General features: G+C 42.6%; 1 protein-coding gene across 3 annotated transcripts; it reads left to right on the plus strand.

Moving 5' to 3' along the window:
* On the plus strand, positions 1 to 26,933 carry FKBP10 (FKBP prolyl isomerase 10). 3 transcript variants are annotated; one of them, XM_061590690.1, is made up of 10 exons: positions 4 to 695; positions 7,848 to 7,993; positions 8,853 to 9,042; positions 11,679 to 11,824; positions 13,380 to 13,569; positions 14,904 to 15,049; positions 16,041 to 16,230; positions 16,794 to 16,936; positions 17,781 to 17,944; positions 22,444 to 26,933. In XM_061590690.1, exons 1-10 carry the CDS (start codon positions 502 to 504, stop codon positions 22,624 to 22,626), a joined length of 1,692 nt encoding a protein of 563 aa, XP_061446674.1. In that variant the 5' UTR covers positions 4 to 501; the 3' UTR covers positions 22,627 to 26,933. The 3 variants fall into 3 exon arrangements, with proteins under 3 accessions (XP_061446676.1, XP_061446674.1, XP_061446675.1); XM_061590691.1 differs by lacking the exon at positions 4 to 695 and adding an exon at positions 929 to 1,018; XM_061590692.1 differs by lacking the exon at positions 17,781 to 17,944 and having other exon boundaries at positions 1 to 695; positions 22,444 to 22,598.
* Positions 26,934 to 27,143: the final 210 nt, after the last annotated feature.

Genomic DNA, 27,143 nt, shown 5'->3' on the forward strand with positions numbered 1-27,143 from the left:
GACCACGTAAGCATTACTCTGTCTGACTTTCCAGGGGGATGGTCAACAAGCACTAGGACCCGGGAGGTTTTTTGGTTTTTTTTGCAAGCCCTCTCCTCTTGTCAGGACTTTTTGCTGCCCGGACATGTTTTAAAATAGTTTCCAGAAGTCTTTGCTGCAAAGCCTAAAACGGAAAACACACAAAGACATTCCTCAAATCAGTTGCAAGCAACTCCTGCCGTTTTCGATTGAGCGGAGCCCACCAGCGTAGAAACTGGAGACTGGCAGGGTCTTTGGCTCCTTTTTTTTTTTGCAATCCACCCGCAGGCCGCTTTTTTACACGTCTACAGAATTTACGCGAGTGGCTTGGGATCCTCCAGGCCTCTGTTTTAGGAAGGCGCCTCCTCTGCTCTCATCTTCTCTCTGCCCCCACGCCCCCTTCGGCTGCCCGCCTGCAGCCCAACCGCGAACTGCAGCTGCAGAGCCTTCCTTTTTTGCCAGAGGCTGCCGTCGAAGAACATCATGAGCTTCCTCGGCCTTGTCTTTACCCTGAGCCTTTATGGGGTCCGAGGCTTGGGAGACCCCGGCCCGTTAGAGGACGTCGTCATTGACAGATACTACATCCCCAAAGTGTGCTTGCGAGAAGTCCAGATGGGCGACTTCGTCCGCTACCATTACAATGGGACCTTTCAAGACGGCACCAAGTTTGACTCCAGGTACTTACTCACTCACTAATAAATGCACGGCTCCCATCCAGGAACGGTGGAGTGGAAAGGACATGGGTTTTTTTTGTCCAGACGAGGGACGGGTAACTAGTAGCAACCCGCGAGCAATTCTATATAATGTGTCCCCCACCAAATTTGAATTAAGGAAATTTTCTATAGGTTGAGAGATTGAAATCCCGCGGCTTTTAAGTTATGCGTCTTTGCTGAATACTCCAGGAATGTTTGCAACAGCCATCCATGCAACCGTAAAAACAAACCATGAAAAACCTTCCTTCCTCCCTCCCTTCTCGCAAAAGAGGGATTGCGTGCCTCTGGTATGTGCCTTTCATCTGCCTCTTTGGGCCTCGGGAAAAAGAAATGTGGCCCTGCCGCTCACTCGCCTAACTTCAGAGGCCGCTGCTGTGCAGCGGTTGTGTTGCAAAGGCCGGCTTTGTCGCCAGAAGCATGCAAGGCTGACTTTGCAAAGAGGCAGGTCTGAAAAGGAAAGGGACCCATCTAGGAAGGAACGTGGACAGGCTTGCAAGGCAGAATTTACAAGTGCCCTATAAGGCACTGGGGTGAAGGGCCAAAGTAAAAGAGGGGGTGGACACGAAATACTTTTAATACGTTTAACATTATTTAATTTTAATTAAAATGGCTATTACATTTTTTAAAAAGTAGTCAAGTTGTAAGTAGTCAAGTCAAAGCATGTTGGTCATGCTTTGGTACTCTGTGATCAGAACATTGGAAAGAGATTTTTGTTTTTGAGGAAAAATGGATAGAATACTGTCTACATATTTTTCTTTTTATTTCTGTGAATAAAAGGCTTAGAGACTTCCATTCAGAAAAGAAGAAGAAAGCTGAATATTCAGGAAAGGGGTATTTAATAACTTTGAGATGCTCAGGCTCCTGTGGATTACTCCTTTGTGGCTACCTCCCTGGTAGTGGGCAACTCAATCCACACCCCTTTGCCTTAGCAAATGTACTTAAGCTAATTTCATCTCGCTGCCTACATTTGGAATAATGGAACATAGTACTGCTGCTGTCTGGAATTTTGAAGACAGGATTGCATCTAACGATGCACATGCAGATTTCCATTCTCATAATGGGACTTCCCCTTCCTCTCCTCTTCCTGTGCACCCCTCCAAAACTGCTCCAGAGGATCTCCCAACTGTCTGGAACAGATTTTGAGGATGCATGGGGGGGGGCTGCAGGGGAGAGGAGGGGGAAGTTCAGTTGCGCAAGTGGGACTCTGTTGTGCAGTGGAATGGCAAAGCTGCATACAATCCATAGAGGTTTAATTGAGCTGTCATGGCTAATAGCCATTGATAAAGCTGCTGATTAAAAAAAGCCCATATTTTAAAAAGTCATCTGTGTAAGAATTGCAGTCCAACATTGAACATGATACAATAAAGTGCAGTTGGAATGAGAACTAAATAGTTAAAATTAATTTTAAAAAGCAGAGAAAGGGAGAGGTTGACTCAGGAAAGGGAGCCACATACACAGTAGCATGTTTTCAGCTGAGAGTATTTTGAATCTGATCTTCTGGAGGCTTTGTTTTAAAAAATCACTTGAACATTTTGTTAAATATGATATATACCCACGCTCCCTTGTTAAATAGAGAACGAACAACCATGTTCCTCGTAGCCCCTTACTTCAAAAGCAAATTTATTAACTAGGCTGAAAATATGTGTGAGAGCTTCTTCTCTTGTACTTTGCTATTATATTATCAGTTGGTTCAGCTTCACTGAATTTATTTGTAATTTTGCTTGCACAACTTAAGTTATTGTAAACTGTACCTAAACAAAATTGTCAGGGCATTTTGAAATTTGTCTCAAGCATCGAATTTCACTGCACACGAGCCAGGTTGGGCTATCAAGCAAGCCAGATAGCACACTCAGGATGGTGTGGAAGGAAGGAGGCCGTGAATTTGAAGTAGGCTGTAGAAGGAGATGGCGTCCATGACGGGCTCTGCAGTTTTGGCTGTAGACGTGTCATCCATACGAGGCTGCAGCTGCTTATACATTTTAAAAGGCTGGATTCTGTACTTTATTCCTGCCAAATGTGCATTGTAGGTGGCAGTCCTATAAAATGCCTGTAAAGACTTATGCCTGGATTTAATTTTCCAGAGATCTGGAAGAAAACTCAGTCTTGATTTAAACCACAGTGTTATCTTCCTTTGGGTATCATGCGATGCGGGTACATTCAGATTCAGAATACAAGAACAGTCTATTCTGCTCCAACTAAAAGGAAGTTGGAGATTATGTTTCATTTGCTCCTCTCTATGCTAGCAGGAGTAGTTTGGGTTTTTTTGCTTTAAGCAAAACTTTACAGAATTGTTGCCTTATTACATCCCATTTTCCTGGCTGCACATGTTCCCAGCTGCTCCTTGCTTCAGGATACAATTTTGTTAAAAAGATGGTTTCTGCCGTTGCAGTGCAATTTGGCTAAATAATTGAATCTGTCCTAAGATCGTCTTCATAAATGTATCCTCAGAAGGTGGTGGAAAAATCCCTTCCTATCTTCTAGGAGGTGGTAAAGTTCAAAAAGTTACAAATTCCTATGCAAAATGGGTGCCTGGTCTGCTTAGAGTGTGAATTCCTTCATTTAGGAAAAACAGACTTTGGGAGCAGGCATTTAGGAAAGCCTAGCAGCAAAAAAAGCGCAGAGAGAGAGAGTGGTGGAGGAGCCTATGAACCCAGCAGTTTTTTTAAAGTTTGTGTTTTTCTTTCTTGCTGTAGGGCTTTCTGAGTCAGTTCTGCAGGCTCCAATGAGCGTCAATTGCAAGCAAGCCTTTATTAGTTCCCACTTCAAAAAGCCAAGACAAGTTGTGGAGATTGAGAATTCTGTAATTGCAGAAGAAGAGTCAGTGAGTCCTGATGATAGCATCCCATCTACATCATCAAGCACTTTGGTAGCAGCAGGAGATAAACGTGTAGACACTGAATTCAGTAATTCCAGTGATATCTCTGACAATGAGAAAGGACAGTCAAATGGTGACAGTGATAGAGAAGCAGAAAGCAATATTCAAACCTGGCCAGATTATTCTATAATCTAAGAAGGTTATATAATCTTAGAAGGGTCACTAATCCGCCGGCATCTTCTGTTTCACCCTTTAAATGTCTGCTGAAAATATTTCTATGCTGCCAAGCTTATGCAAGCAATTAAGAAAATATCTTTCTGTAACCGTTAGTCGATGATTTCTGATTTTAAATTTTTACGTGGTTTTTATTGTATACAGCTGTATGATTGTAAACTGCTTTGATTTTTTTTAAAGGAATAGTGGGATACAATTTTTTTTGTATAAAATAAATAGTAAAGGTTTACTCAACCTTCTTTTTTCTGTTTAGTACTGGGAATAACTTCCCTCTCTCCTTAGCATTACATTGATTCTAGTCCTTGTCCTGCAACTGTGATGTGATAACTACACAGACATCATGGGTGGAGGAAATCTTGCTGCAGTTGGCATAGCCTTGTAGCCAGGACAGCATATATCTTTCAAAGGAAAACAAGCAAATAATGTTTGGGGTGTTGAGGCATTGTAGTAGGGATAGATTTGCAAGAGGGAAGCTCCCTCGCTTTAAACAAACAAAGCAAAACTGGGCATGTTTTGCAAAGTTAAACACATTTAAGTTGTGTTTTTCATTGAGAGAGTTAGGCATGCGTTTAGCTCCATCCATGGGAATACTTATCTTAGGGTGGATTGTGCTATATAATACACATTATATATTTGTATATGCAGAGGGTTTGTTGTTGTTATGTGCCTTCAAGTCAATCATGATTTATGGCGACCCTATGAATCAGCGACCTCCAGTAGCATCTGTCGTGAACCACCCTGTTCAGATCTTGTAAGTTCAGGTCTGTGGCATCCTTTATGGAATCAATCCATCTCTTGTTTGGCCTTCCTCTTTTTCTACTCCCTTCTGTTTTTCCAGCATTATTGTCTTTTTTAGTGAATCATGTCTTCTCATTATGTGTCCAAAGTATGATAACCTCAGTTTCATCATTTAAACTTGTAGTGATAGTTCTGGTTTAATTTGTTCTAACACTCAATTATTTGTCTTTTTCATGGTCCATGATATGCACATAGCTCTCCTCGAACACCACATTCCAAATGAGTTGATTTTTCTCTTATCTGCTTTTTTCACTGTTCAACTTTCACATCCATACGTAGAGATCGGGAAGACCATGGTCTGAATGATCCTGACTTTAGTATTTAGTGATACATCTTTGCATTTGATGACCTTTTCTTATTCTCTCGTAGCTGCCCTCTCCAGTCCTATTGTTTCCATTTTGGTTAATGACTATGCCAAGGTATTGATAATCCTTGAGAAGTTCAGTGTCCTCGTTGTCAACTTTAAAGTTACATACATTTTCTGTTGTCGTTACTTTAGTCTTTTTGACGTTCAGCTGTAGTCCTGCTTTTGTGCTTTCCTCTTTAACTTTCATCAGCATTCGTTTCAAATCATTACTGGTTTCTGCTAGTAGTATGGTATCATCTGCATATCTTAAATTATTGATATTTCTCCCTCCAATTTTCACACCTTCATCTTAGTCCAATCCTGCTTTCCGTATGATATGTTCTTTATATAGATTAAACAAGTAGGGGAATAAAATACACCCCTGTCTCACACCCTTTCTGATTGGGAACTAATCAGTTTCTCCATATTCTGTCCTTACAGCCTCTTGTCCAGAGTATAGGTTGCTCATCAGGACAATCAGATTCTGTGGCACCCCCATTTCTTTTAAAGCATTCCATAGTTTTTCATGATCTACACAATCAAAGGCTTTGCTGTAATCCAGAAAGCACAGGGTGAGTTCCTTCTGAAATTCCTTGGTCTGTTCCATTATCCAACATATGTTTGCGATATGATCTCTGGTGCCTCTTCCCTTTCTGAATCCAGCTTGGACATCTGGCATTTCTCGCTCCATATATGGTAAGAGCCTTTGTTGTAGAATCTTGAGCATTACTTTACTTGCATGGGATATTAAGGCAATAGTTCGATAATTATTGCATTCCCTGGGATCCCCTTTCTTTGGAATTGGGATATATATTGAAGGCTTCCAGTCTGTGGGCCATTGTTTAGTTTTCCATATTTGTTGACAAATTTTTGTCAAAATTTGGACAGATTCAGTCTCAGTAATTTGTAGCAACTCTATTGGTATGCTATCTGTTCCTGGTTTCTTCCAAGTATTTTAAGAGCAGCTTTCACCTTACATTCTAAAACGTCTGGTTCTTCACCATACGGTTCCTCCGTGAATGAATGAATCTGTCATCCTTTCATCTCTTTTATAGAGTACTTCAGTTTATTGCTTCCATCTTCCTTTTATTTCATCTCGGTCAGTGTGTTCCCCTGTTGATTTTTCAACATCCCTTCCCTTGGTTTAAATTTCCCTTTCGTTTCTCTAATCTTTTGGAATAGGGCTCTTGTTCTACCCTTTCTGTTGTCCTCTTCTATTTCTATACAATAACTATTGTAATAGTTCTCTTTGTCCCTACGTACTAATCGCTGTATTATTGAATTTAGGGTTCTAACCGTGTTTCTGTCTCCTTTTGCCTTTTGTCGCCACCATCCGCACCTCCCTTGAAGGGGCACACAAACAAGGGCCTCAGATACTGAATGCTGGGCCCGGGTTAGTTCATATGGGGAGAGGCAGTCCTTGAGGTATTGGGGTCCTGTCATATAAGGCTTTATAGGTCAAAGCCAGCACCTTGAATTGAGCCCAGAAACTAATTGGTAGCTAGTATAATTGTGCCAGAATTGGGGTTATGCACTCAGACTGTGTTGGCCTGGTGAGCAATCTGGCTGCTGGATTCTGCACCAGTTGCAGTTTCCAAACTGTCTTCAAAGGCAGCCACATGTATAATGCACTGCAGTAATCTAGCTTCAGAACAGTTCCAAATCTACACAGCCATTGAGGAGAGGAATAAAGGATGATGACATCAGTAGTGATGTTACATGTTATCCCCATAAAAGTGTCACCAAAAAAATCACATAACTCTGTCACAGGAGCAGTGCTTCATTGGTGAGGGAGATGTTAGCAAATGTTTAAAGCATGGTCATAAACCCGGTGGGGTGGAGTGGGGTGGGGGAACAGCTGGCCATTCCTGAAATGTAACAAAGTAAATAAAAGGTGCACTCTGCACAGCAGATCTTTTATACAAGTGTTTTAAGATGAGCCCTATTGGATCAGCCAGGGACCACCAACCCAAGGATACACTTGTGCTCATAGAGAACCTCCTTGGGGGCCCTCCCCCCTCCTGTTGTTAAAACTGGGCTTAAAATCAGCATTCTAGTATAGCGAATAGAATAGGTTATGAAGGTGGGGTGGGGTGCCCACAACAGTTTATACTGTTTGCAAACATGCCCAGTGGGCCCTAAAAGGTTGACAACCCTGGATGAGACCAGAGGCCTATGTACTCCAGGATCCTGTTTCCCACAGTTGCCAACCACATGCCTGTGGGAAGCCCATAAGCAGGATTTGAGAGCAGTAGCCCTCTCCTGTTGATGTTCCCCAGCAACCAGTATTCAGAGACGTGCTGCCCGAGAACCTGGAGGGTGTATATAGCCATAATGACTAGAAGCCATTCATATCTTCCATTAATTGGTCAAATCTCCCTTAAAGCCATATAAGCTTGAGCCCCTCTAGATTGGTGCTTTTTGGCAGGTGTATTCTGTAGTATGTCATTGACGCAGCAATAGTGCATTAGTGGTAGATTTATATGGGACCATCCAGACACCATTCTGCTGTATAAGTTATTCTGTGGTGCTTCTCTAATATTACCAGCATTATTGCCGTCAGGAGGGACACTCGTGCGCTATAGTGCAACCAAAGCTAGACAACCCATTCCCCCCCCCCCGCAACATTTCAGGATTTGAGCAGGAAGCTACAGAACATGCGCAGACTGGAAACAAAGCAGTATGCCCACCCCAAAACTTTTGCAGGCACAAACTATTAAAAGCGAGATTGTGTATAACCACCCCAATACCATCATGAACAGAAATAATCATGAATCATCATAAAAAGGACGTCTGGAGAGGGCCCTTAATAATTTCTTAGTGGCCATTTTAGAGTTAGTCATTCTTGTGCTTTACCCTTTAATCTTCTTGAGTCTAATTTGTTCTGCTCATCCCTTCTGTCAATGTCTTCTCTCCACCCCAGCTATGATCGAGGTGCCACCGTGGCGGGCGTGGCGGGCGTGGGACGGCTCATCACCGGCATGGACAGAGGCCTGCAGGGCATGTGTGTGAATGAGAGAAGGCATCTCATTGTGCCACCTCATCTTGGCTACGGCAGCATTGGTGTTGGTGAGTGGCAAGCTCCCAGTGTTGACCAGGCAAGTGAGGACTAAGCTAGGTTAGCTATATATCTGCATAAGCTCAGAGTGAGGGGATCCAATAATCTGGATTGGGAGCCTAGCAAGATGGCCAGGGATCTCTGCTCCCCTGTTGTGGTCCTGATCTAGACCAGTGCCCCACGCCTGCAATATCCATTGGGAAGCACATTAGTTTCAATAGGATGCTTTTCTCCTACTCAAATTGAAGATGCATGGGGACTGATCAGGATCAGGACTATAATGGGGGCAGGCAAAGGGTTAAAGCTTCCATACTCCCATGCTAGGGTCTCAGTTGTATCATGGGGCCCACACTGACAAGTTGTGTAAAAACAAAACTCAACTGCACTTAAGGGCACAGATATGTTGCTAATGTATTGTCTAGTTTGGCTCTGAGATACGGAGAGCAGAACAGTGCCTAATTTTTTAAAGTTAATTTTAATAATAACAAATGCAATTAAAATACAATTAGGGAATATGCATTAAAATTGTCTTTATTGTTTGTTTCCGTGTCTATACATTTCTATATTGAGAAGTTGCCCAAATGTGCACACACCTGAGCGTCTCCCTAAATTTCCTAGCTCTCGCCATTTCCAGTTCCATCAGTTTTGCTATATGTGATTTTCCCATCCGTAATCCCTTTCTCCTCTCTTTTGTGTACCTCCTGTACTTTGGAAAGTGCCATTGAGACAGATGGCCGTTAAAAAGAAATAACTAGTAATCCGAATAGCCCGATGCCGGGGTGGAGGACAGTGGCTGTGGTTGACCTCCCCAGTCTTCCTGAAAATTGTTCTCTCCAGCTGCATGATAGTTTTTCACTTTCCACTCCGTAGCTGGTCTGATTCCCCCGGACACCACCCTGTATTTTGATGTTATCATGCTTGACATTTGGAACAAGGAAGACAAGCTACAGGTCACCACCCTGTTTAAGCCGCAACACTGTAACCGCACCGTGGAGAATTCGGACTTTCTGCGTTATCACTACAATGGCACGCTTCTGGATGGCACTCCCTTTGACTCCAGGTAGGAAATGCTGAAGGGGAGGTGGCGGATTTTGACTTGGAAGTTTGGAACAGAGGAAAGACAGAGCATACGTCCCGATGGGTCTCCAGTCGCAAACCTCAGCAGGTTCACAATGTATGTCCCCCCCTTTCTGTATTTTTCTTCCATTCTGTCACCATGGGGGCCTCCCCATGGATCCCTTAGAGCTCTTCTACACATCAAATGCAGCAAGTGGTAGCATTCCGGGTATGTGAGTGTAGAATGGACTGTGCTGTTTCAGACTGCTGGAGGGTAAGTGGGTGGAAATGCTGCTTTTCAGTACTCTGCTGCATAAAAAAACTCCCTGTAAGTAGAAAACACAACAAGAAGCAGTCTGGGATAGGGCCATTCTTCTTGATGTGCTAGGTTTCTTTCTTTTTATTTTCTTTTCTTTTTTACTTGCAAGGAACTTTTTACAAGGTTGCGCATTAAAAAAAAGAGAGGCACCCCTATTTGCATAATGAAGTGGTACAGCCTACTCTGCCACTACAGAACCCTGCCAGCTCTTTCTGCTGCATGTGCAGACTGGGCCCACATTGCACAGAAGATGCTTTCATGCTGAAGCAGTACAGTTCTGGACTATAACGCTTCAGGCTGCAGGTGTCACACTACTCTGTCCCGGAAGATAATAGCAGAGGACCTGAGAATACCCTCCCATAGCGCAGTGGAGACTGATGGCTCCATGTCAGTGAAACAGCGGAATCTGCTCAGGGTTTTAGTCCAAACTTTCAAGCACCTTGGACAGCTCCTTGAAAGTTCAGACTAAAACCCGGAGCGGATTTCACTCCCCCACTGACATGGAGCCACCATTGCCCCAGTCCTAGCCCGCCCTTCAGTCTGTGCACTTATTAAAGGAGCTGAGACTGCTTGACCCTGCAGGGACCTGGTGGAAGCCGCACTGTCAGCGCAAAAGCTCTTGCCCAGTTCACACTACAGAGCTGTGTGTGTGTGTTGTGTAGGGGTATTAGAGTTTTACTACCTCAGTCTGCTGCAGCTTTCCCCAACCAGGTGCCCTCACAATGTCTTGGACCTCTGTCAGCCCCATCCATAGGAAACTGTCTTATACTGAATCTGACCATAGTCTACATTGGCAGTGGTTCCCCAGGATTTGAAGCAAGAACCTCTCCCAGCTCTCTGGTGATGCTGGGAATTGAACCTGGGACCTTCTGCATGCAAAGCAGATGCTCCACCACTGAGCTACAGTCCTTCATCCAGCATGGCTGATGGTGAGGGATGATGGGAAAACTGGAGGATACAAGGGTTGTGGAAGGCTGTTCTACCGCCTCAAGGTCAAACTACTTCTGACACTAAAAGCATCTTTGAGTCCTGTCAAGATTCTGCTCCTCGTCTTCAAAAAAACGACCAGCAATCATAGTAGGGCCTGATCTAGGTCAGGACCATGATGTGGAGAACAGGGGCTTAACCCTTTTCTGTCTACTGTTTTCCCGCTGAACATTGATCTTCCCTGACCCAAGCTTTTAATAACAGCATCCAGGAGGCACTTGTGGGAAATAGTGTTTAGGGAAATGGGTTTTTAAAAACCCTTCCCTTGGCTGCGGTCCCAGTCTGGATCCACCCCCACCCTTCCCAGGCTGCTGTTATAAACGGAAAGGGATTCTCAGACACGGGATTCAAAGCTGCACATTTAAGTTGACTCTCATTCTGTAATGGGTAGAGTAAATCTTGGGCCAAAGATGCTGGATCTCCGGTATTATTGTTGTTGCTGTCCTCTTCCTCTTCAATGCAGCCACAGGGGTTCTGAATTGGACTGTGGGAGCAGCACTGGTGGAGGGTGGGTTTTTTTAACCCTTTCCCCTTAACTTGCGCTGTTTCCCTGATCTGAATCTGTCTCCCTCCCAGCTGCTGTATCCCCCACAACAAGGGGGAATATGCAGCTGCAGGGGAGGGTTTTACATTGGCAAAATGATGGGGAGAAGGTTACGCATCACCTCCCTCAGCCCTGCTGCCCCAATCCAGTTGGGGGACCTGCTGCAGGTGCTTTGAACTGAAAAAGGAAAGCAAAGCTCTGCATTCAGTTTGCAGAGCTTCCAGCATCTCACCTGCTTTTGGCCTTTAGGGACTGATTCCATCATCACCCCTTTTTTGAGCAGCTCTGATATGTACTAGCAACAGATATGCTGGTGAGGAGCTGCAGGAGGTGGCACTCTCACCCACTCCCTGGGTTCATTATTCCCAAGACTAGAAGTGACAATCTAGAGGCATCCCTCCAAAGTATGGCAAAATGGGAACCAAACAGCTATATGATAGCAACCACAACAGAAATGAAAGACCATACACACACACACCCTTAGCATCACTCAAGAGCAAAACTGGAGGCAATCAAAATGTCATCATGCGTTTATTCCCAATGAGAGCAAAAATCTGTAAGGGTAATTCCTTCATAACTGACACGCAGATATAATTACAAAGAGTTGAAAATATTTTGCTGCTAGTTTGAAGGTGCGGCAGCTTCCATCACCTAAGGTGATTGTAGGGAATGGCTATTTACAGCTTGCTGTGTTAGACCAGCACTGTGCTGCCAAGATCTTATTCTTTTCACTGAACTGATTTCTTGCCTGGTGTCTCTTTCCCTTTCTCCACTCTCACATGCTTCCCAGCTATGGAAAAGACAGTACTTATGACACCTATGTGGGTTCAGGCTGGCTGATCAAAGGAATGGACCAGGGCCTGCTAGGCATGTGTGCTGGGGAGAAGCGGCAAATAGTCATCCCCCCGTTTCTGGCCTATGGAGAGAAAGGCTACGGTAAGTTGGTCAGGAAATTTATGGATCTGAACCACACGGTGAACTAAATCACCCCAGATTCTGTGCTACAGAAAGCCAGATTCAGTGTTCAGGATCAGATTTCACATCTGCCAATTTGGATTTCACAAATAAATTCCTTATTATTATTATTTTTTGAAACCATCAGACTTTATTTCATTTAGAAATAAATAATGTTGAGAAAGGGGGATTGGGACTGCACCTGCTAGCTGATCTCTAGGGTGCTCTTAACGTAGGAATGTATGCACATTTGGGCATACATACAAGGGACTACTGTACAGAGAATATATTAGAGATGAGGGGAGGAATTATATATATATATATATATATATATATATATATATATATATATATATATAATGTGTACCTCAGGAAGACAGCTACTTTCAAAAGCACTAGGACAGGCAGAACATATTACATCAAACAGAACATCACCTGCAGATCCTGCAGTATAATTTATGTCATCGAATGCAAAAGACCAGGATGTCATATCCATTACGCAGGAAAAACTACAACTGACCTACGCACATGCTTCAGAAACCACAAATCAGCAATCTTGACAAAAAAAGTGGAGCAACTAGTTGCAAAACATTTCAACACTGGGGGCCACAGCCTGTTGGGCTTTTCTATAACACCTATAGAGATCCCAACAGATGCAGCAGCACTGACTGAGAGGGAGAACTTTTGGATATATTCTCTGGACACCATGGCACAACATGGCTTTAACCTGGAGGGACAGTACCAGCATTACTTAGTTTGTGCAAAGGTAGCCTCTCTGAGCATTCCATCCTCAAAACTCTCTAACTGCCACCTTGGTAACAGCATTTGTATGTTAGCAGCTGATGAAGGCGGAAGCCAAAACGGTTTAGTAGAACAATCAAAACCTCTGTTTTGTTAATCACAATTACATGCATATATTTTTTGGTGATTAACGGAATCCTTATAGGGATCCAGAGAAAGCTTGGATGAAGTTCTGTTCATTGCTTTCAAACTGTCTCTGTCTCTCTCTACACGCACACCTAGAAAAAACATCTGCACTAGTGCACTAGTGACTAAAATGGAGGTCTGCAATCTTTTTGGACATTTGGAAATTTAAGAAACAAAAAAACAAAACACACACAAACAGGAAACATCTCCAACAAACAGGCAACCCCCCTTCCAACCAAACAATGCACTCAAAATACCTCGGTGTTCAAAAACAAATTAAAAATTGGGATGGAAAGGGGGCTGTTGTGGGCACCAAGAGCATTCAGAGTCTGAGTGCATCGTGTTCACTGGTGCCATGCTGGGAACCCTAGGACTAAAAACTCTAAAATAACAACCTTTATGGGATGAAATCAGCTGAGTTCAAATCTAGCCATTTGCATTTATCACAAATGGCACACTTTGTTATATACCACTCTCAAATAAAGGAATGATATTTCAAAAGCAGATAGACTAACATCCCCTAAAAAAATGTGGCAGTTTAAAATGTCATCTGGCTCCATGTGGCTATCTGCCTGCATGAGATAAGTTGGTTCTTCTCGTCTTCTCTCAGGTACCGTCATCCCCCCTCAAGCCTCCCTGGTTTTTGATGTTCTTTTGGTGGATCTGCACAATCCAAAAGATGGCATCTCCCTGGAACACTTGGAACTGCCAGCATCATGCAAGCGCAAGGCCGTTACTGGAGATTTTGTGCGGTACCATTATAATGGGACTTTGATGGATGGGACCCTCTTTGATTCCAGGTAATGGGGACTGAAATGCAGATAGGTCCTGGGACCAAATCTTGGGATACACCTTCCAGAAGGAAGCAAGAAGCTGCCCCAAGAGGTAGTGGATCTTCTGAGAGAGGTTTGCACAGAATAGGTAGACGCACATCTGTTGAGGTTGAAGCTGTATCATGATACTCAAGACAGGCTCTACCATATAAGTAGACTAGGCACTCACCTGGATCAGCACAAGTGAAAGGGGGTCTAGCATGCTGGAAGCAATGAGGGAGGCTAGCTCTCACCACTGTTTCTGGCACAGTTGGAGTGCTAAGCCAACTAAAAGTGTTCCAGGACCTTCTGTGATATCAGACATGAAGAAGTACATTCCTGGAGTGCATTCTCAATTTACACAGGATGCTGCTAATGGTACCCAATGTCTCATTGCGCTTCCTGATAGGCTTCTGTCCAGACTCAGCTGGGGCATCTTTGTGTTGTGCATCAGAGGCAGGACTTGTTTGAGCAGGGTTGTAGCAAACTAGAACTGCAGAAAGCAATCATTTGATGCTAGACCCGCTCCTAGCTGTCATTGGCAAGAATCTTTCTTACCCCATCAAGCTGTCACTCCTCAGTTTTCTTTGTGTGTCCTGGTTAATATAACCAGAGTCAGTCTGTCCAGAACAGAAATGTCAGAGAATTCCATCAAAATGGGGAACGGTACCAGAAATTGTGTCACTTCGTGTGTTTGTCTGCAAACAACGAATGGAAATCAGTCAGGGAAAAATGATCGGTATTCTCTGTTGTCATTTTTCCCCCAGTCCACAATTCATTGTCATTATTTTTCCAGTACTTTATTGATGACGTCTCCTCACCACATTGAAATGAATGGCATGGAATCATGTAACAATAACATTATATTTGGCCAAAGCAAACAGTGAGCTGAATAATGATGGTTTTGCAGAACCTGAATTGCAGCAGAATGGAAATGTTGCTGCATGTGACAGATATAGGGCAGAACAGAAAATGATGCCTTTTTATGTTCCTAATCCTATTCAAGACAGAACAGTACAGGTGAAGGTTGAGGATGATCAAAAGACAGAGGAAGCATGAGCAGAAGCTCAAAGCAGAATGTGAACAGCAAGACCAGAAAGTCCTCTGGTTACTTAGGCCATAAATGGTTTGAACCTGACCCAAGAAGTTTTTGTAGAAGTGGGAAGCTGTCATGTTCTCACCTTCCAACACATCAGAAGCCACAGTAGCTAATTGTATGTGTCTTGTCCTGCCATTTCAGCCTGTATCTAGATGCACTTAGCCACAGTTTAGGAAATCTGGAGGGGACTTCTTTCCCATGATTTCTCTTTCTCCACTTCCAGTTATTCACGGAACCACACTTATAACACTTATATTGGAAAAGGCTATGTTATCCCAGGAATGGACCAAGGACTGCAAGGGGTCTGCATTGGTGAAAGGAGAAGAATAATAATCCCACCCCACTTGGCTTATGGAGAAAATGGGGCAGGTAAGAGAGAAGAAGCAGGTTGGGGGCAGCCCTTCACTGTTGCAAATGTGGAACCCTTTAAAGGCTTATATTCCCAAACCAGCCCTATTTTGTAACTTCTGCTGGATTTCAAAGGCCATACCAAATATCTGCAGTCAATATTGCTTCTGTCTTAGTACACAAAGTACTATAGGATTCTTTTCCTATCTTATAAGCAACTAAAGAATTTTGTCCTTTAATGGCAAAAGGATCTGAGGCTGCTCAGTTTGTTTGCCCTGGCAAGGTGTAATTCTTGGCAAGATAGGCAGGTAGAATAAAGACAATGGAGGCTGAGGAAGAAGGAAGCAGGTAGGACAAGAGGATCATGGGAAACCATACTTTGAGGTCCTCTGCTAGTTTCATTGTATCTTCACAACAACCTTCCAAGAGAGGTTAGACTAGTGATTTTCCAACTGTCCCAGGAAACCCTGCGATTCCTTGGAAATTTATTGCGGGTTCCCCAGTGAGAAGATCAGCAACGGCAGACAGGCTTGCCCCCCAGTATTGCTCTTCCCCTGCAATGCACAGCCACAGGGGAGCATTAGATCCCTAAATCCTAGAGCACACTCAAGCAGGGCAACAGTGAGGCACTACAGGCCTAGGCAATGCCCTGCATGAACTGAGTGTATGTCCAAGAATAGGCCCCAGAATTCTCTGCAACGTGCATGTGTTCTGTGACAGACATATAGATGTTCCTCAGCGAACACATTAATGTGGTGAGGGTTCCCAGGAGGAAGAAAGGCAGAAAACTGCAGAGTCAAACAATGAAACAAAAGAGAGAAAGGACTTGTCAAGGAGTGATGGGCCTCAAGTGTATTCTGTGACACCCAAGAGATCCTGGAGCACTCCTCTGTACTGCTACTAGAGGCAGCAAATTGTCTTGAGTCAGCTGTGGCCCTCAGATTACTTTTGTGCATACAGATGTCCTTGCTCTTTACATCCACAAAGAACCTCTGTCCTTCTTGCCTTCTAGGGAACAAGATCCCTAGCTCAGCTGTGCTCATCTTTGAGGTCCATGTCATCGATTTCCACAACCCCACAGACTCTGTGGAGATACAGACTATCTACCGGCCTACGGACTGTAATGTCACTACACAAGACAGAGACTTTGTCCGCTACCATTACAACTGCTCCCTCTTGGATGGCACCAAACTCTTCTCCTCGTGAGTCCCTTGCTTGGGGTTCATTTTATTTAAATTTCAATACAATTCTATGTATTTCCCTACAGGGAACATCCAGGAAAACACAATCAAAAAAGCAAAGTTACAACATAACAAATCAACAAGCCTCATCTTAACTTTTCAACGTCAGGTTAACCCTCCCTCCAAAACAATTAAATAAAATTGCAGTATAAATAATAATTTTAAAACAAACCTCTGGTCCCATAAAGTGTCCATAAATGCCTTCCTTAAAAAAGACCTGATACTGCTTCCTAAGACTAAGGTGGGCGTCCTTGGGAAATTTTACCATCTTGGGGCCACAGCAACTACACCAGTACATTATCTGCTACACCAGTGCCCTCCATAACTCTTTGACCCTTCCCATGATTAGCAGAAGCAAACAGATGTATGGTAATTTGCATAATTTGTACAGAATTAGCTTTTTTTTTATAAAGCAGAATTCTGGGGAAGAGCTCCTGGGAGGGCCAGAGCATGCACACTTCAGCAATTCCGGCAAGGCATTCTTGAAAGGACTCTGATGGTCTCTTTCTGTTCCCCATTGACAGCCACGACTATGAACATCCTCAAGAAGCCACTCTAGGTACCTACAAGATAATTGAAGGCCTAAACAGTGGCCTGCTCAACATGTGCGTGGGAGAGAAACGGATCATCATTGTTCCTCCACATCTGGGTCATGGCGAAAGTGGTGGTAAGGCTGGGGAAATTCTTTATGCAGCTGTTTTCAAAGCCCAGATGACACATGACTAGCAGAAGGAATGGATAATGCATACAGGATTCAGCATCCCAAGAGTCCCACCTTTTATTTTCAAGTGACTTTCTAGCTGTTAAGGATGCAAACATATGTTTGAAAGTCTCTCTGTGATGCCTGGTAAAGTCTCATAAACTGAAGTGGGATGAGATGGAGTGGGGATGGTTGAGCAGGATCTCCGTGGAACAGAAGATGGGGCTTCAGCACCATGCAAACCTCTTTGCTCCCCCCAATAACGAGCAGAGGAAATGACGCAAAACAACGTGCACAACTTAGCGTAACTTGCGTAACCTTTTGTAGAATTTAGATTTTATAATTATTTTTAGCACAGAACATATATGAAGTTTTTATTCATTCATCGTTAGGAACGATGAACAGCCTACATTTAGGATGTAAAGTGCTAAGAAATAGCTGTTGAAATTTAATGGCTTGGGTGTTATAAATTTGTCTTGGGGAGGGGGGGCTGTGCTTCAGGACAAAAATGTTTGGAGTCCAATGTTGGAGTTTTTATAGAAGTTCTTGTTAGATACTAGTCTTTATGAACAATTATAATTGAGGAGTAATAAAGTAGGTGGCGGTAATAGGGGGTCTTCTATGGCCTTGCAGTTCCATCAAACCCAGCAGGAGAAATAGGAGTTATATCCTCTGATGTAACTTCCTGTCAAGCAGCAAGGTGACATCCTGTTAGGATCTTTCCCTTACCTTTGACTCTGGGGCACTGCAGCCTAACCAGTGTCCCCATGAATCATCTTGTACTGTTGATACATGCACCTTGTATTTTCAGCCCGGGGTGTACCTGGCAGTGCTGTGCTCTACTTTGAGTTAGAGCTTTTGCATATGGAGCCTGGAGTTCCAGAAGGGTACCTGTTTGTCTGGCATAGCAACCTACCAGAAAACCTGTTTGAAGCTATGGATCTCAACAAGGACAATGAAGTCCCACCTGAGGAGGTGTGATTAGGGTTGCCATATTATTATTTGCATATTAATATTTGGATTGTCCAGTTGTTTTGTTTTTGTGCCTAGGAATTACCACCAAAAACTGGGGAAAGATGTGAGAGATCTTTTTTTTTTAAAGCAACATTTTCAGCTTTAAATGCCTAGAGTCTAGTTTCCAACACTATGGAATATTTATTTATTAAGAGGATTTATATCCTGCCCTTCTGCTGTTAAAAACAGAGCTCAGCACAGCTTACAAATATAATAAAAACAATAAAAATACACAATCAATAAAAAAACACAAAATAGCAACAAACATAAAGTAAGTCAGGGCACCAGTCTAGTTAAGCATTACATATACAATATATTTCAGAGATGTGGTGGGTGGAGAAAAACAAGAAGCCAGAATGTTAGGAAAAGGAGTCTTTCACACCACATACTCAGTTCTAAATACTGTTGCAGCAAGTTTTACAAGTTCCTCCGGTATTCCACTGGTGCAGGCACTCAGACATTCAAAGTATCTGTATGTTTCTTAGGTTTTATAAAAGCAGAGCTTTGCTTAACTCAAAATTTCTTCTCCCTTTGATCAACCACATCTACACAGGTTCCACCTCCATACTCAAAATGAAACTGGGTCTGGAAGTGTGCAACAACCCCACACATACCTTGCTAATTAGATTACCAATGCCAGGATGTCTGTCCTATCGACTACTCTCCTGCTCCCCCCCCCCCAGGCATCATGAAAGACCCAGTCCTGGTCTCAGAAAGAAAATAAATATCTGGTCCTCTTCAAAGTACTGATAAGCCTCTTGTTTTAATTAAAATAATAATTATAAATTCTTGCTCATCACTAATGGGAGTTAATTATCTTGCATATGCTGCTGTTGCTTCTATGGCTGTAACGGAGTGAGGTTAAAGATAAGTGAAATGCAAATAGGAAAAAAAACACAAAAGGCAGTAACACTTTCCTAAATGTAATACCATACCAACCACAACAAGATATCTATGAGTAAGGCAGAAAACTCAGCATCCCACAACCAGTCAGGATTCATAACCAAAAGCCCAAACTAAAAAAATCCTAGCAGCCAGTCAGCCAAGGTCACAGAAATCCCCATGCAGCACAACCTGACCTGGGGACTGCAGTTAATGCAGAATGCTGCAGCACAATTGCTGACATGAGTGAGATCCTATCAGCACATAATACCTCTGCTCTGAAATCTGCATTGGTTGTTGAATTTGCTGCCAGGCCAAGTTCAAGCTGTGCTTTCCATGTTATGGGTGCCACATAGTAGTTCTGCTCTTGTAAGAAATCAGTCCTGTAAAGTGGCAGCACCTATGCTTTGGAACTCCTTGCCTATTGACATTAGGCAGACGCCTCTTTTCAGCACCTGCTAAAATCAGTTTTCTTGAGGCAAGCCTCTCCAGGCATGTGAAAGCAATTGTATTTTTAATCTGTTTTTAACTCATTGTTGGTTTTATTATTTTGAATGTTTTTAAGTATCTGTCCTTAACGCTTTTGCCAATAATTTTATTGTTTTAATTCTTTCTGTAAACCGCTTTGAGATTTTTTACAATAAAGTGGTATATTTATTTATTTATTTATTTTATTAAGCTTATATACCGCCCGACTAGCAAACAGCTCTCTGGGCGGTGAACATAAAAACATATACAATAATAAAATTACAGGATCTAATACAACAAGTATATAAAAGTACACCATCTAAAATAAAATTACAACATTTACTCAAATTAACTTAGATTAAAATGCCTCAGAGAAGAGAAAGGTTTTAACCTGGCGCCGAAAGGATAATAGTGTCGGCGCCAGGCGTACCTCCTCGGGGAGACTATTCCACAATTCGGGGGCCACCACTGAGAAGGCCCTAGATCTTGTTACTACCCTCCGGGCCTCCCTATGGGTCGGGACCCAGAGGAGGGCCTTCGTAGTAGACCGTAGTGTACGAGCCAGTTCGTATCGGGAGAGGTGTTCCAGCAGATATCGTGTATATAAATGTTGTAAATAAAAATAAATAAATGTTGGAGTCACTGTGGCCCTGTTGGAGTCTCTTCCCACTTTTAGGAACCAAGGAATCTGCCTTAAACTGATTCAGGCAATTTCGTACCATGATTTCTTAAATGCAATACCATACCAACCACAACAAGATTCCTATGAGTAAGGCAGAAAACTAAGCATCTCACAACCAGTCAGGATTTCTAACCAAAAACCAAAAATATAAATGAAGAAATATTTATATAAGCATGACTGTCAAATATATTTATTATTTACACAAACTATAAAGATATTTATAGTGCAATCCTAGGTTTATTTATTCAGAAGCAAGTCCCAGTGTATTCAGTGGGGCTTACTCAACCAGGGACAGAAATGCAACCTCAAGTGATAAGCAACTTCATTCACACAACCCAAAATTCCGAATCATGCCACTTTACGCTGTTTTGCAACTGTTTATACTTGTTTTTATGGTTATTGGATTTTAAATGGCTTTATTTCTTGTTGTGAGCTGCCTTGGTTTCCAACCCTACCTTACAGGGTTGTTGGAAAGACTCCATACATGCACACACACACTCTGCAGATGTATAAATACATACATCCCATATAATAGTTTATTGTCAAACCAGTTGGTCATTGCAGAAAAATCAGTATTAGATTTAAAAAAATCAGTATTAGTTTCCTACAGAATAAAAACTGTAATACTTAAGTAAGCCCTGCCTACTTGCTTTAAAATAGGACTGGAGTGGGGGACAGAAAGAGTTAGAACACAAACACAATTCTTTTTTACATTCACTCCAAAGTCCCATTGATTTTCAGCACATTTATAACCATGTCTACTCAAAAGTAAGTCCTATTGAATTCAATAGGATTTACTCTGGGCATATGGGATTAGCATTGCTTTTACAAAAGCAAGTATTGGGAAGGTTTTCAAAACACTGCCTAGGATCTGACTCCTGCACACAAGAGGAAAAAAAACTGAAATGTATATACTTACCCAATTTATGAGATTTTCAGATAAACGGGGGGAAACTACCATATTCTGGCATTGCAGTGAGGTTTTCTAGACACTGCCTTAGGTCAACCAAATGCAACCCTGGCTTCACTGATTGGCTGCAATCCTGAACGGGCAGGGTTAAAGCTATGAAGTGCTATACAGTACTGTTTAAAGAAAGATTTAACAGTTGGGAGGGGGCGGCTGACGTTTTTATGTATATCTCGAGAACCGGACCACCTAGAAACTTAGTTTTTTTTAAAATTAAAACTGAGAATCCGGGCCACCTAAGGGGCTAAACGGGCGCCGAGTGGCATGCAAAGAATCCGGGTAAAACCTGGCTAACCGGGCAATATGGCAACCCTAGGTGTGATTGTGTTCTGTTTTAGAAAGAGTGCAGGTGGTAGAGGAGGCTTTGAACTGGGGAGAAATGGATCCATTTGTACTGTTTGTTCCACTGGAGTAAGAACATCTAGTTCTGTGATTAGTTGTATGAGTTTAGTAAATTAATAGATTTTAAAAATTCATTCCATTTGTACATGGATAAAAACAATAGCTCTGAAGCAAGAAGCATACTTGCTTTATTTTTAGATGATGGACATGTGTGTCATAGAAAGCCTCATCTTAGAAGAGGCATCCTTGGCTGTACGATTGTGTTTGTCATCTACAGTTTTTATAAGTACTTGTAATGAAAATATTTTTTTAAAAAATCTGTCGGCTGGCTAATCAGGAACATCATTTTCATCGATTTAAAGCTTGGAAAAATCAGTTCATTAAGTGATGAATTCGATTAAATGTCACAGCAATACTGTCCATTGCCCGTTTTTGGTAAGAATAGTAATCCGTCAGAGCCTGAGAATTAGGCCTTTCCCCTTCTTGCAACTGTGAAAACAAAAATGCAGTGTTCCATTGCACACCCAAAACAATCTCTACATGTTCAGATTGCTAGAGAAAGCAAGGACAGCTGTGTGTAACAAATGCTAAATATTTCTGTTGTAACTTGCAGCAAGATGCGAGCCCTTTTCAGGTATCGCAGCCATGAAAGGAGCAACATGGGTCCTCCTGATTTCCCTGTGTTCTGGTGTATCTTGCAGTAGACAGCCTTTTTCACTCACAGAGGGTTCCTGCATGATTAAGGACCCAGTTTTCCTTGCTCTTTGCCGCTGAAGTGTCAGCCTGTGTACACTGGGAAACCAGGAGCCATGTGACAATGAGGTTGGGGCTAAAGGTATGGCCCTTCCCAGCAGTATAATCTAGATGCACTCAAATTAATGCACCTTTAGTATTTTTATTAACACTATGCAACATAGTGTTGCCTATCATGCATCTTACTCAACTTTGAAATGGCCAGTCTTAGACAAAGACAAGTTAAAGACTGAGGTAGGGAGAGCCAGAAGCAGGTTCCTTGAAATGATGTTTCCCATGTTGTTGCATGCGTGCGCCCCCTTTGCGGAAGCAACTTGTCCTTGTCCCAGTTCACTTTCCTTGCTTTCTTTTTGCCCTCCTCTACAGTTCTCAACATTCATCAACTCCCAGATTTCAGAAGGCAAAGGTCGTATCATGCCAGGCACTGACCCAGAAAAAGTTGTCAATGACATGTTCCAAAACCAAGACCGGAATAAGGATGGGAAGATCACAGCAGAGGAACTGAAGCTGAAATCAGATGAAGATCAAGTTAAACATGAGGAACTTTAAAAGAGAGAGGACTCTAGGATTGGGCTTCTTTTTAATTTTTTTTAAGCACTCCAGTTTGGTGCCTTTTCCCCTGCCTTGGGGGCTGGGGGCTGCCTCCCCTTTCCAGATTTAGAGAGACTGAACCTAGAGAAGCCAATATGTTTTGTTCCCCATTTGCTACCTTTTTTTTTTTTTTTTTTGGAGAACTATTTAACTGAGATCCTGTTTGGAGAAACCAAACCAAGGAGTTAATGTCACTATGATTGTCTTTCCAGACACCAGCTTCACACACATACACCGGCACACACACAGTTTATTGACTCCTTTCTGTTTCCTCAGGCAACTGTCTACAGCAAATTGTCCTGGGAAGAAGCCATGAAATTAACTCTTTTGTTTTACCAGATCTAGGCTCTCTTGTCGGGTGCTTTGTTTACTCTTGCCAAATCAAGGAAACTGAATCCTGTATTAAGGAATCCCAAAATGTGTGATAGGAATCAAACTAGCACATCAGAAAGCTTTGCATTACTTAGTGTATTTGCAAAGTTTCAGAGAATTGGGGATTTTGCTTATTTTTCTTTCGGGCAAAACTAGGAATGGGAGGAGCAGAAATGCAAAAATAAGGGCAGTGTACAGATTACCTGCTTAAAATTTAGCTAAGTCTTGCTTTTTCTCAATTCAGATCCAAGCTGGATCAGGGGAAAATGCATCAAAACACGTTATTTCAAAAGAAATGACAGGATAGATATGGATTGTGGCTAACGTTTTGTGTACACCGCTTCCCAAACCAGCGCTGGATGCAGAGTAAACAGGAGTGTGTACACAGCTTTGCTTACTGATCTGTTCTACCATTGTTTGGCTAGCAGGGTTTCTGTGCCTTTAAGATGGGCGGGTAACCTTTTTTCTGTCAAGGGCTGCCTTGCATCAGAAGTAATCTGTCAGGCTCATGCTGGCAGTGAGTGGAACTAAAGCTAGGAGCAGGTAGGGCCAAAAATGGATGGGCCATTTTTCTCGTATCTTTCTGCCACGTTTTCTTTCCTTCCTTCCTCCATTTTCTCATACCCTTCTCTCCTTTCTCACCCAGCAGGCTGCTGGGGATGGGGCAGATCACTCTTGTCAAAATTCTGAGCTGATCTCTTGCTGAGGGTTTCTGAAATTAGTTCAAGGGCTATGTGAAATCAGACCCAAGAAGTGGACCTAATGCTACTGACCACCCCTGCTTTAAGACTTCTGTGACCAGGTTGTAGTGGTAGAATCTGACAGGTGCAGCTTTTCCATATTTCTGTATCTCTATGCCCAGAAAACCCACACCTGCTGGATTTCTGCAGCACGTAAGAAGCTTTCGGAACCAGTAGATGTTAAAGGACAGTTTGGGAAATTTAAGGTGGGTTGCTTTGGGCTCTGCAATCAAAGGGTAGGGTGTATACTAGTCGTGCTTGCACTCTTCTCCTTCCCTATTTGCCATCTAGTGTCAGTCAATAAAATCCAAATTCTTAAGCCATCAGAAATCTTGAAAGCAGCACAAAATATGCACAGCAAATACTGTTTAGTCCAAGCTCCATGGTTTGTTTTTTTCTGATGAGAAATATGCATAAGACCTACTTGTAGTGTTGTCCCCTCCCTTTCTCTCTGGGTTTCTGAAGTGCCAGGTCATTACCACAAGCTCTCCAACGGGTTTTGCCCTACCACTGGGGATCTCAGAGTTCATAGATAGTGCCCACACTTGTGTGTGGTTTAATCTCTTATGGCACAGCGGACAATGTTCGAGAGTCCTCCCCTCAGATTAGGCATATGGAGAGAGGGAGGCTTGGAACGAAGTGCATGAGGAGAGGGGGTGGGAGCAACATTCCATCACAGTGGTTCTCATCTATCTTGCTAGTCAGACCGTACAGGAGGTTGCCACTGCAGTTGTTGATTTTGACGCTAGCAGGTGATAATTTCTGCAAATCGGGCTCCTGTTAAAAGGCCCAAGAACAGAACAGGCCAGTTCTTTTCAGGCCAGTTGGCAACCTTAGACATAAATGGGTTGTTTTTTTTAAAGAAATAACCCTCTTAATATCTGGCTTCAAAATGGCTCCCCAAATCACGTACCACATCAGCTGCGTTTTACAATCTCTTCTCACGGAACCCCCGAAGAGTGCAAACTATTTCATCCTGAACATCGCTCTCGTATCCTTCCGGCCGAGACCCCTTCCAAGCTATCCCGTTCCTCATTTTTGCTCATTGCAATTGGATTTTTCAGCTGATCAATAAGGTAGTAAAATTCTGGACTGTATTACTTTGGACTGAAGATGAGGAATTGCATTTTTAACCCTACCCCTCCACCCCCTGCTGACATTAAAGAACAAACCATAAACTTCCCTGTGTGTAATAAAACTCTCCAGTGAATTTATGTGGGGAAACATTCAGAAATATGATCCTCCAATCTGCAGCCTGAAGGGATGCAGCCCACAATATTGTGGTTGGTAGTAATTGTGGAATTCCAGAAAGAGGAAGGGTAATAGGTTTAATCAGTGCTGGGTTTACATGAGGGTTAATCTTTCCAATGCTTAACACATTCCTCCTGTAAACTTTCCCTTCTTGACTCTGTCCCTGAGCCTTTTACCCCAGAGCCTCTGGAAGGAATGGGATTATTCAGGACTTGCAGGGCCCCTTAAATTTGAAACACAGGGCTGGACCCTACCATATACTTGTTTCTTCAGGGAGATGTAGGCACATGGGAAAAATGCAATGAGGTATAATAATCCCTGTCCCCAGGTCATCATTACTTGTCACCAGAAAAACTAATAGCTTTGCATATCCCACCACCCAAATTATCTTTCTGGCTGATCTTCATCCTGGGAAGCAGACGAGATGTTGACCAAAGCCTGGATGCCATGGAGTCTGCAAGATGCCATCTTTAAAAACAAGAGCAGCACCAGTTTTACCGAAAAAGCAACTTGTAAGACGTGCACATACACTCTGCTGTTGCAGTGAGGGTTGGTTCTGACTTGTCACTGAATAAGTGAACTAAGTGAAGTAGGAACAGGCTGGTAAGCTCCCTGGCTTTCTTGCAGTGTTGATACTTCCCTTTTCTGCCTCACCTTCATTGTATAAACCAGGGCCAGGAGAAGAAGATATACAAGAGACTGTGGCAACTATTTCGCCTGTGCCTGCTGCATCTTGGCAGTCTTGCTGCATACATCTGACCGTGGTGTTCGCAACTTGGCAGTTAGAATAAAGGTGGCAAAGGGTGCCCCATTGCTTGTTTCATTAAACTTCTTTCCTAAGAAAAGTAAGAGTAAGTTAGGGTGAAGTAATCAATGTTTGAATCCTCCCAAAACTTGAGTTGTGTTTTGCAACTGTTCTATATTCTGTCACTCCCTTTTTTCATTAACAGGTGATCAATAAGTATAAGAAGTCTTGCTACTGCTGTGATGAAGAAATCAAGGCAGGGCAATGGTGCCCTTTAAGCAGGAGCATGGTCACTCAGCCTGAAAAGTAGCAGCTGTTGAGAGTGGTGGTCAGTTGCCCAGCTTTTTTTCCCCTGGCATTGCTCCTACGCCTGGCATGCACAGTTCAAAGCAAAGCCTGGTTTGCTTAATTTCTGCAGTTCAGTCAGGTCTTGAAGACACAGAGACCCTGCCAGAGGAAAAAGCTGGCAACTTTTGAAGGGCAATTCAGCTACGTACTTAACTCATGAATATCCTGTGGCACAAATGTCAGTGAGGATAGTAGCAGCTTAATAGCAGTGTCTGTTGCCGGGCAGTTTTCCAGTTTTCAGTACACTTCATTTACCAGAGAACATGTTTTATCATCATTCCTGGGCTACAAACTTAATTGTTACACCTCGGACCTATAGTTCTGTGAGAACAGGCAGGAACTCTTAACACAATTGTCAGCACCCTCACAAACCTGCAAGACCCAGACTTCTTGAAGGAGAGGAGGCATGACAATTAAAACCTGCTTTATGGTTCGTATCAAGTCTGAAGTTAGGAATGAAGTGTCTTTGAACAGTTTTTAAAAGTCAATATTTGGATGTTAAAATCATCCTAACTTACAAATGTTATTGAGCGGTTCATATTGTCCTTGCATATTGTAACAATGTTTTATTTTTAAAATAGAAAGAGGTTATATTAAAGCAGTTGGACAATCTAGCGAAGAAAAATACGCATACCAATTTTTTTTCAAAATAAATCTCTTATCTGTACATGTTCGTTGAATAATAAAAAAAACTTGGATTCAGTGGGGAAAACAAGGGGACATGTTTGTATTTTTTTAAAAAAACATATGGGGGGGTGAAACCGAAACATAGTGCAGAAAAACATTCCAGTAACATTTTGAAAAAGAAAACAACATAACTTAATACTAAAAAAGCGATCCTTTCCCTATTCTCATTTATGGGACAAACAATCTTGTATAGGTTGCACTTGAAGGAGAATGTTCCATTCTCCTGTGCCTTCTCCAGGATGAATATTCAAGCTGGCTTTTAAATTTCAAACAATCAAAAGGCCAAGAGGCACTATTGTTTCTAACAATCAAGAGCATTTGAAGGGCAAAAC

The sequence above is a fragment of the Rhineura floridana genome, chromosome 11 (assembly GCF_030035675.1).
Source record: "Rhineura floridana isolate rRhiFlo1 chromosome 11, rRhiFlo1.hap2, whole genome shotgun sequence".
Taxonomy (NCBI): domain Eukaryota; kingdom Metazoa; phylum Chordata; class Lepidosauria; order Squamata; family Rhineuridae; genus Rhineura; species Rhineura floridana.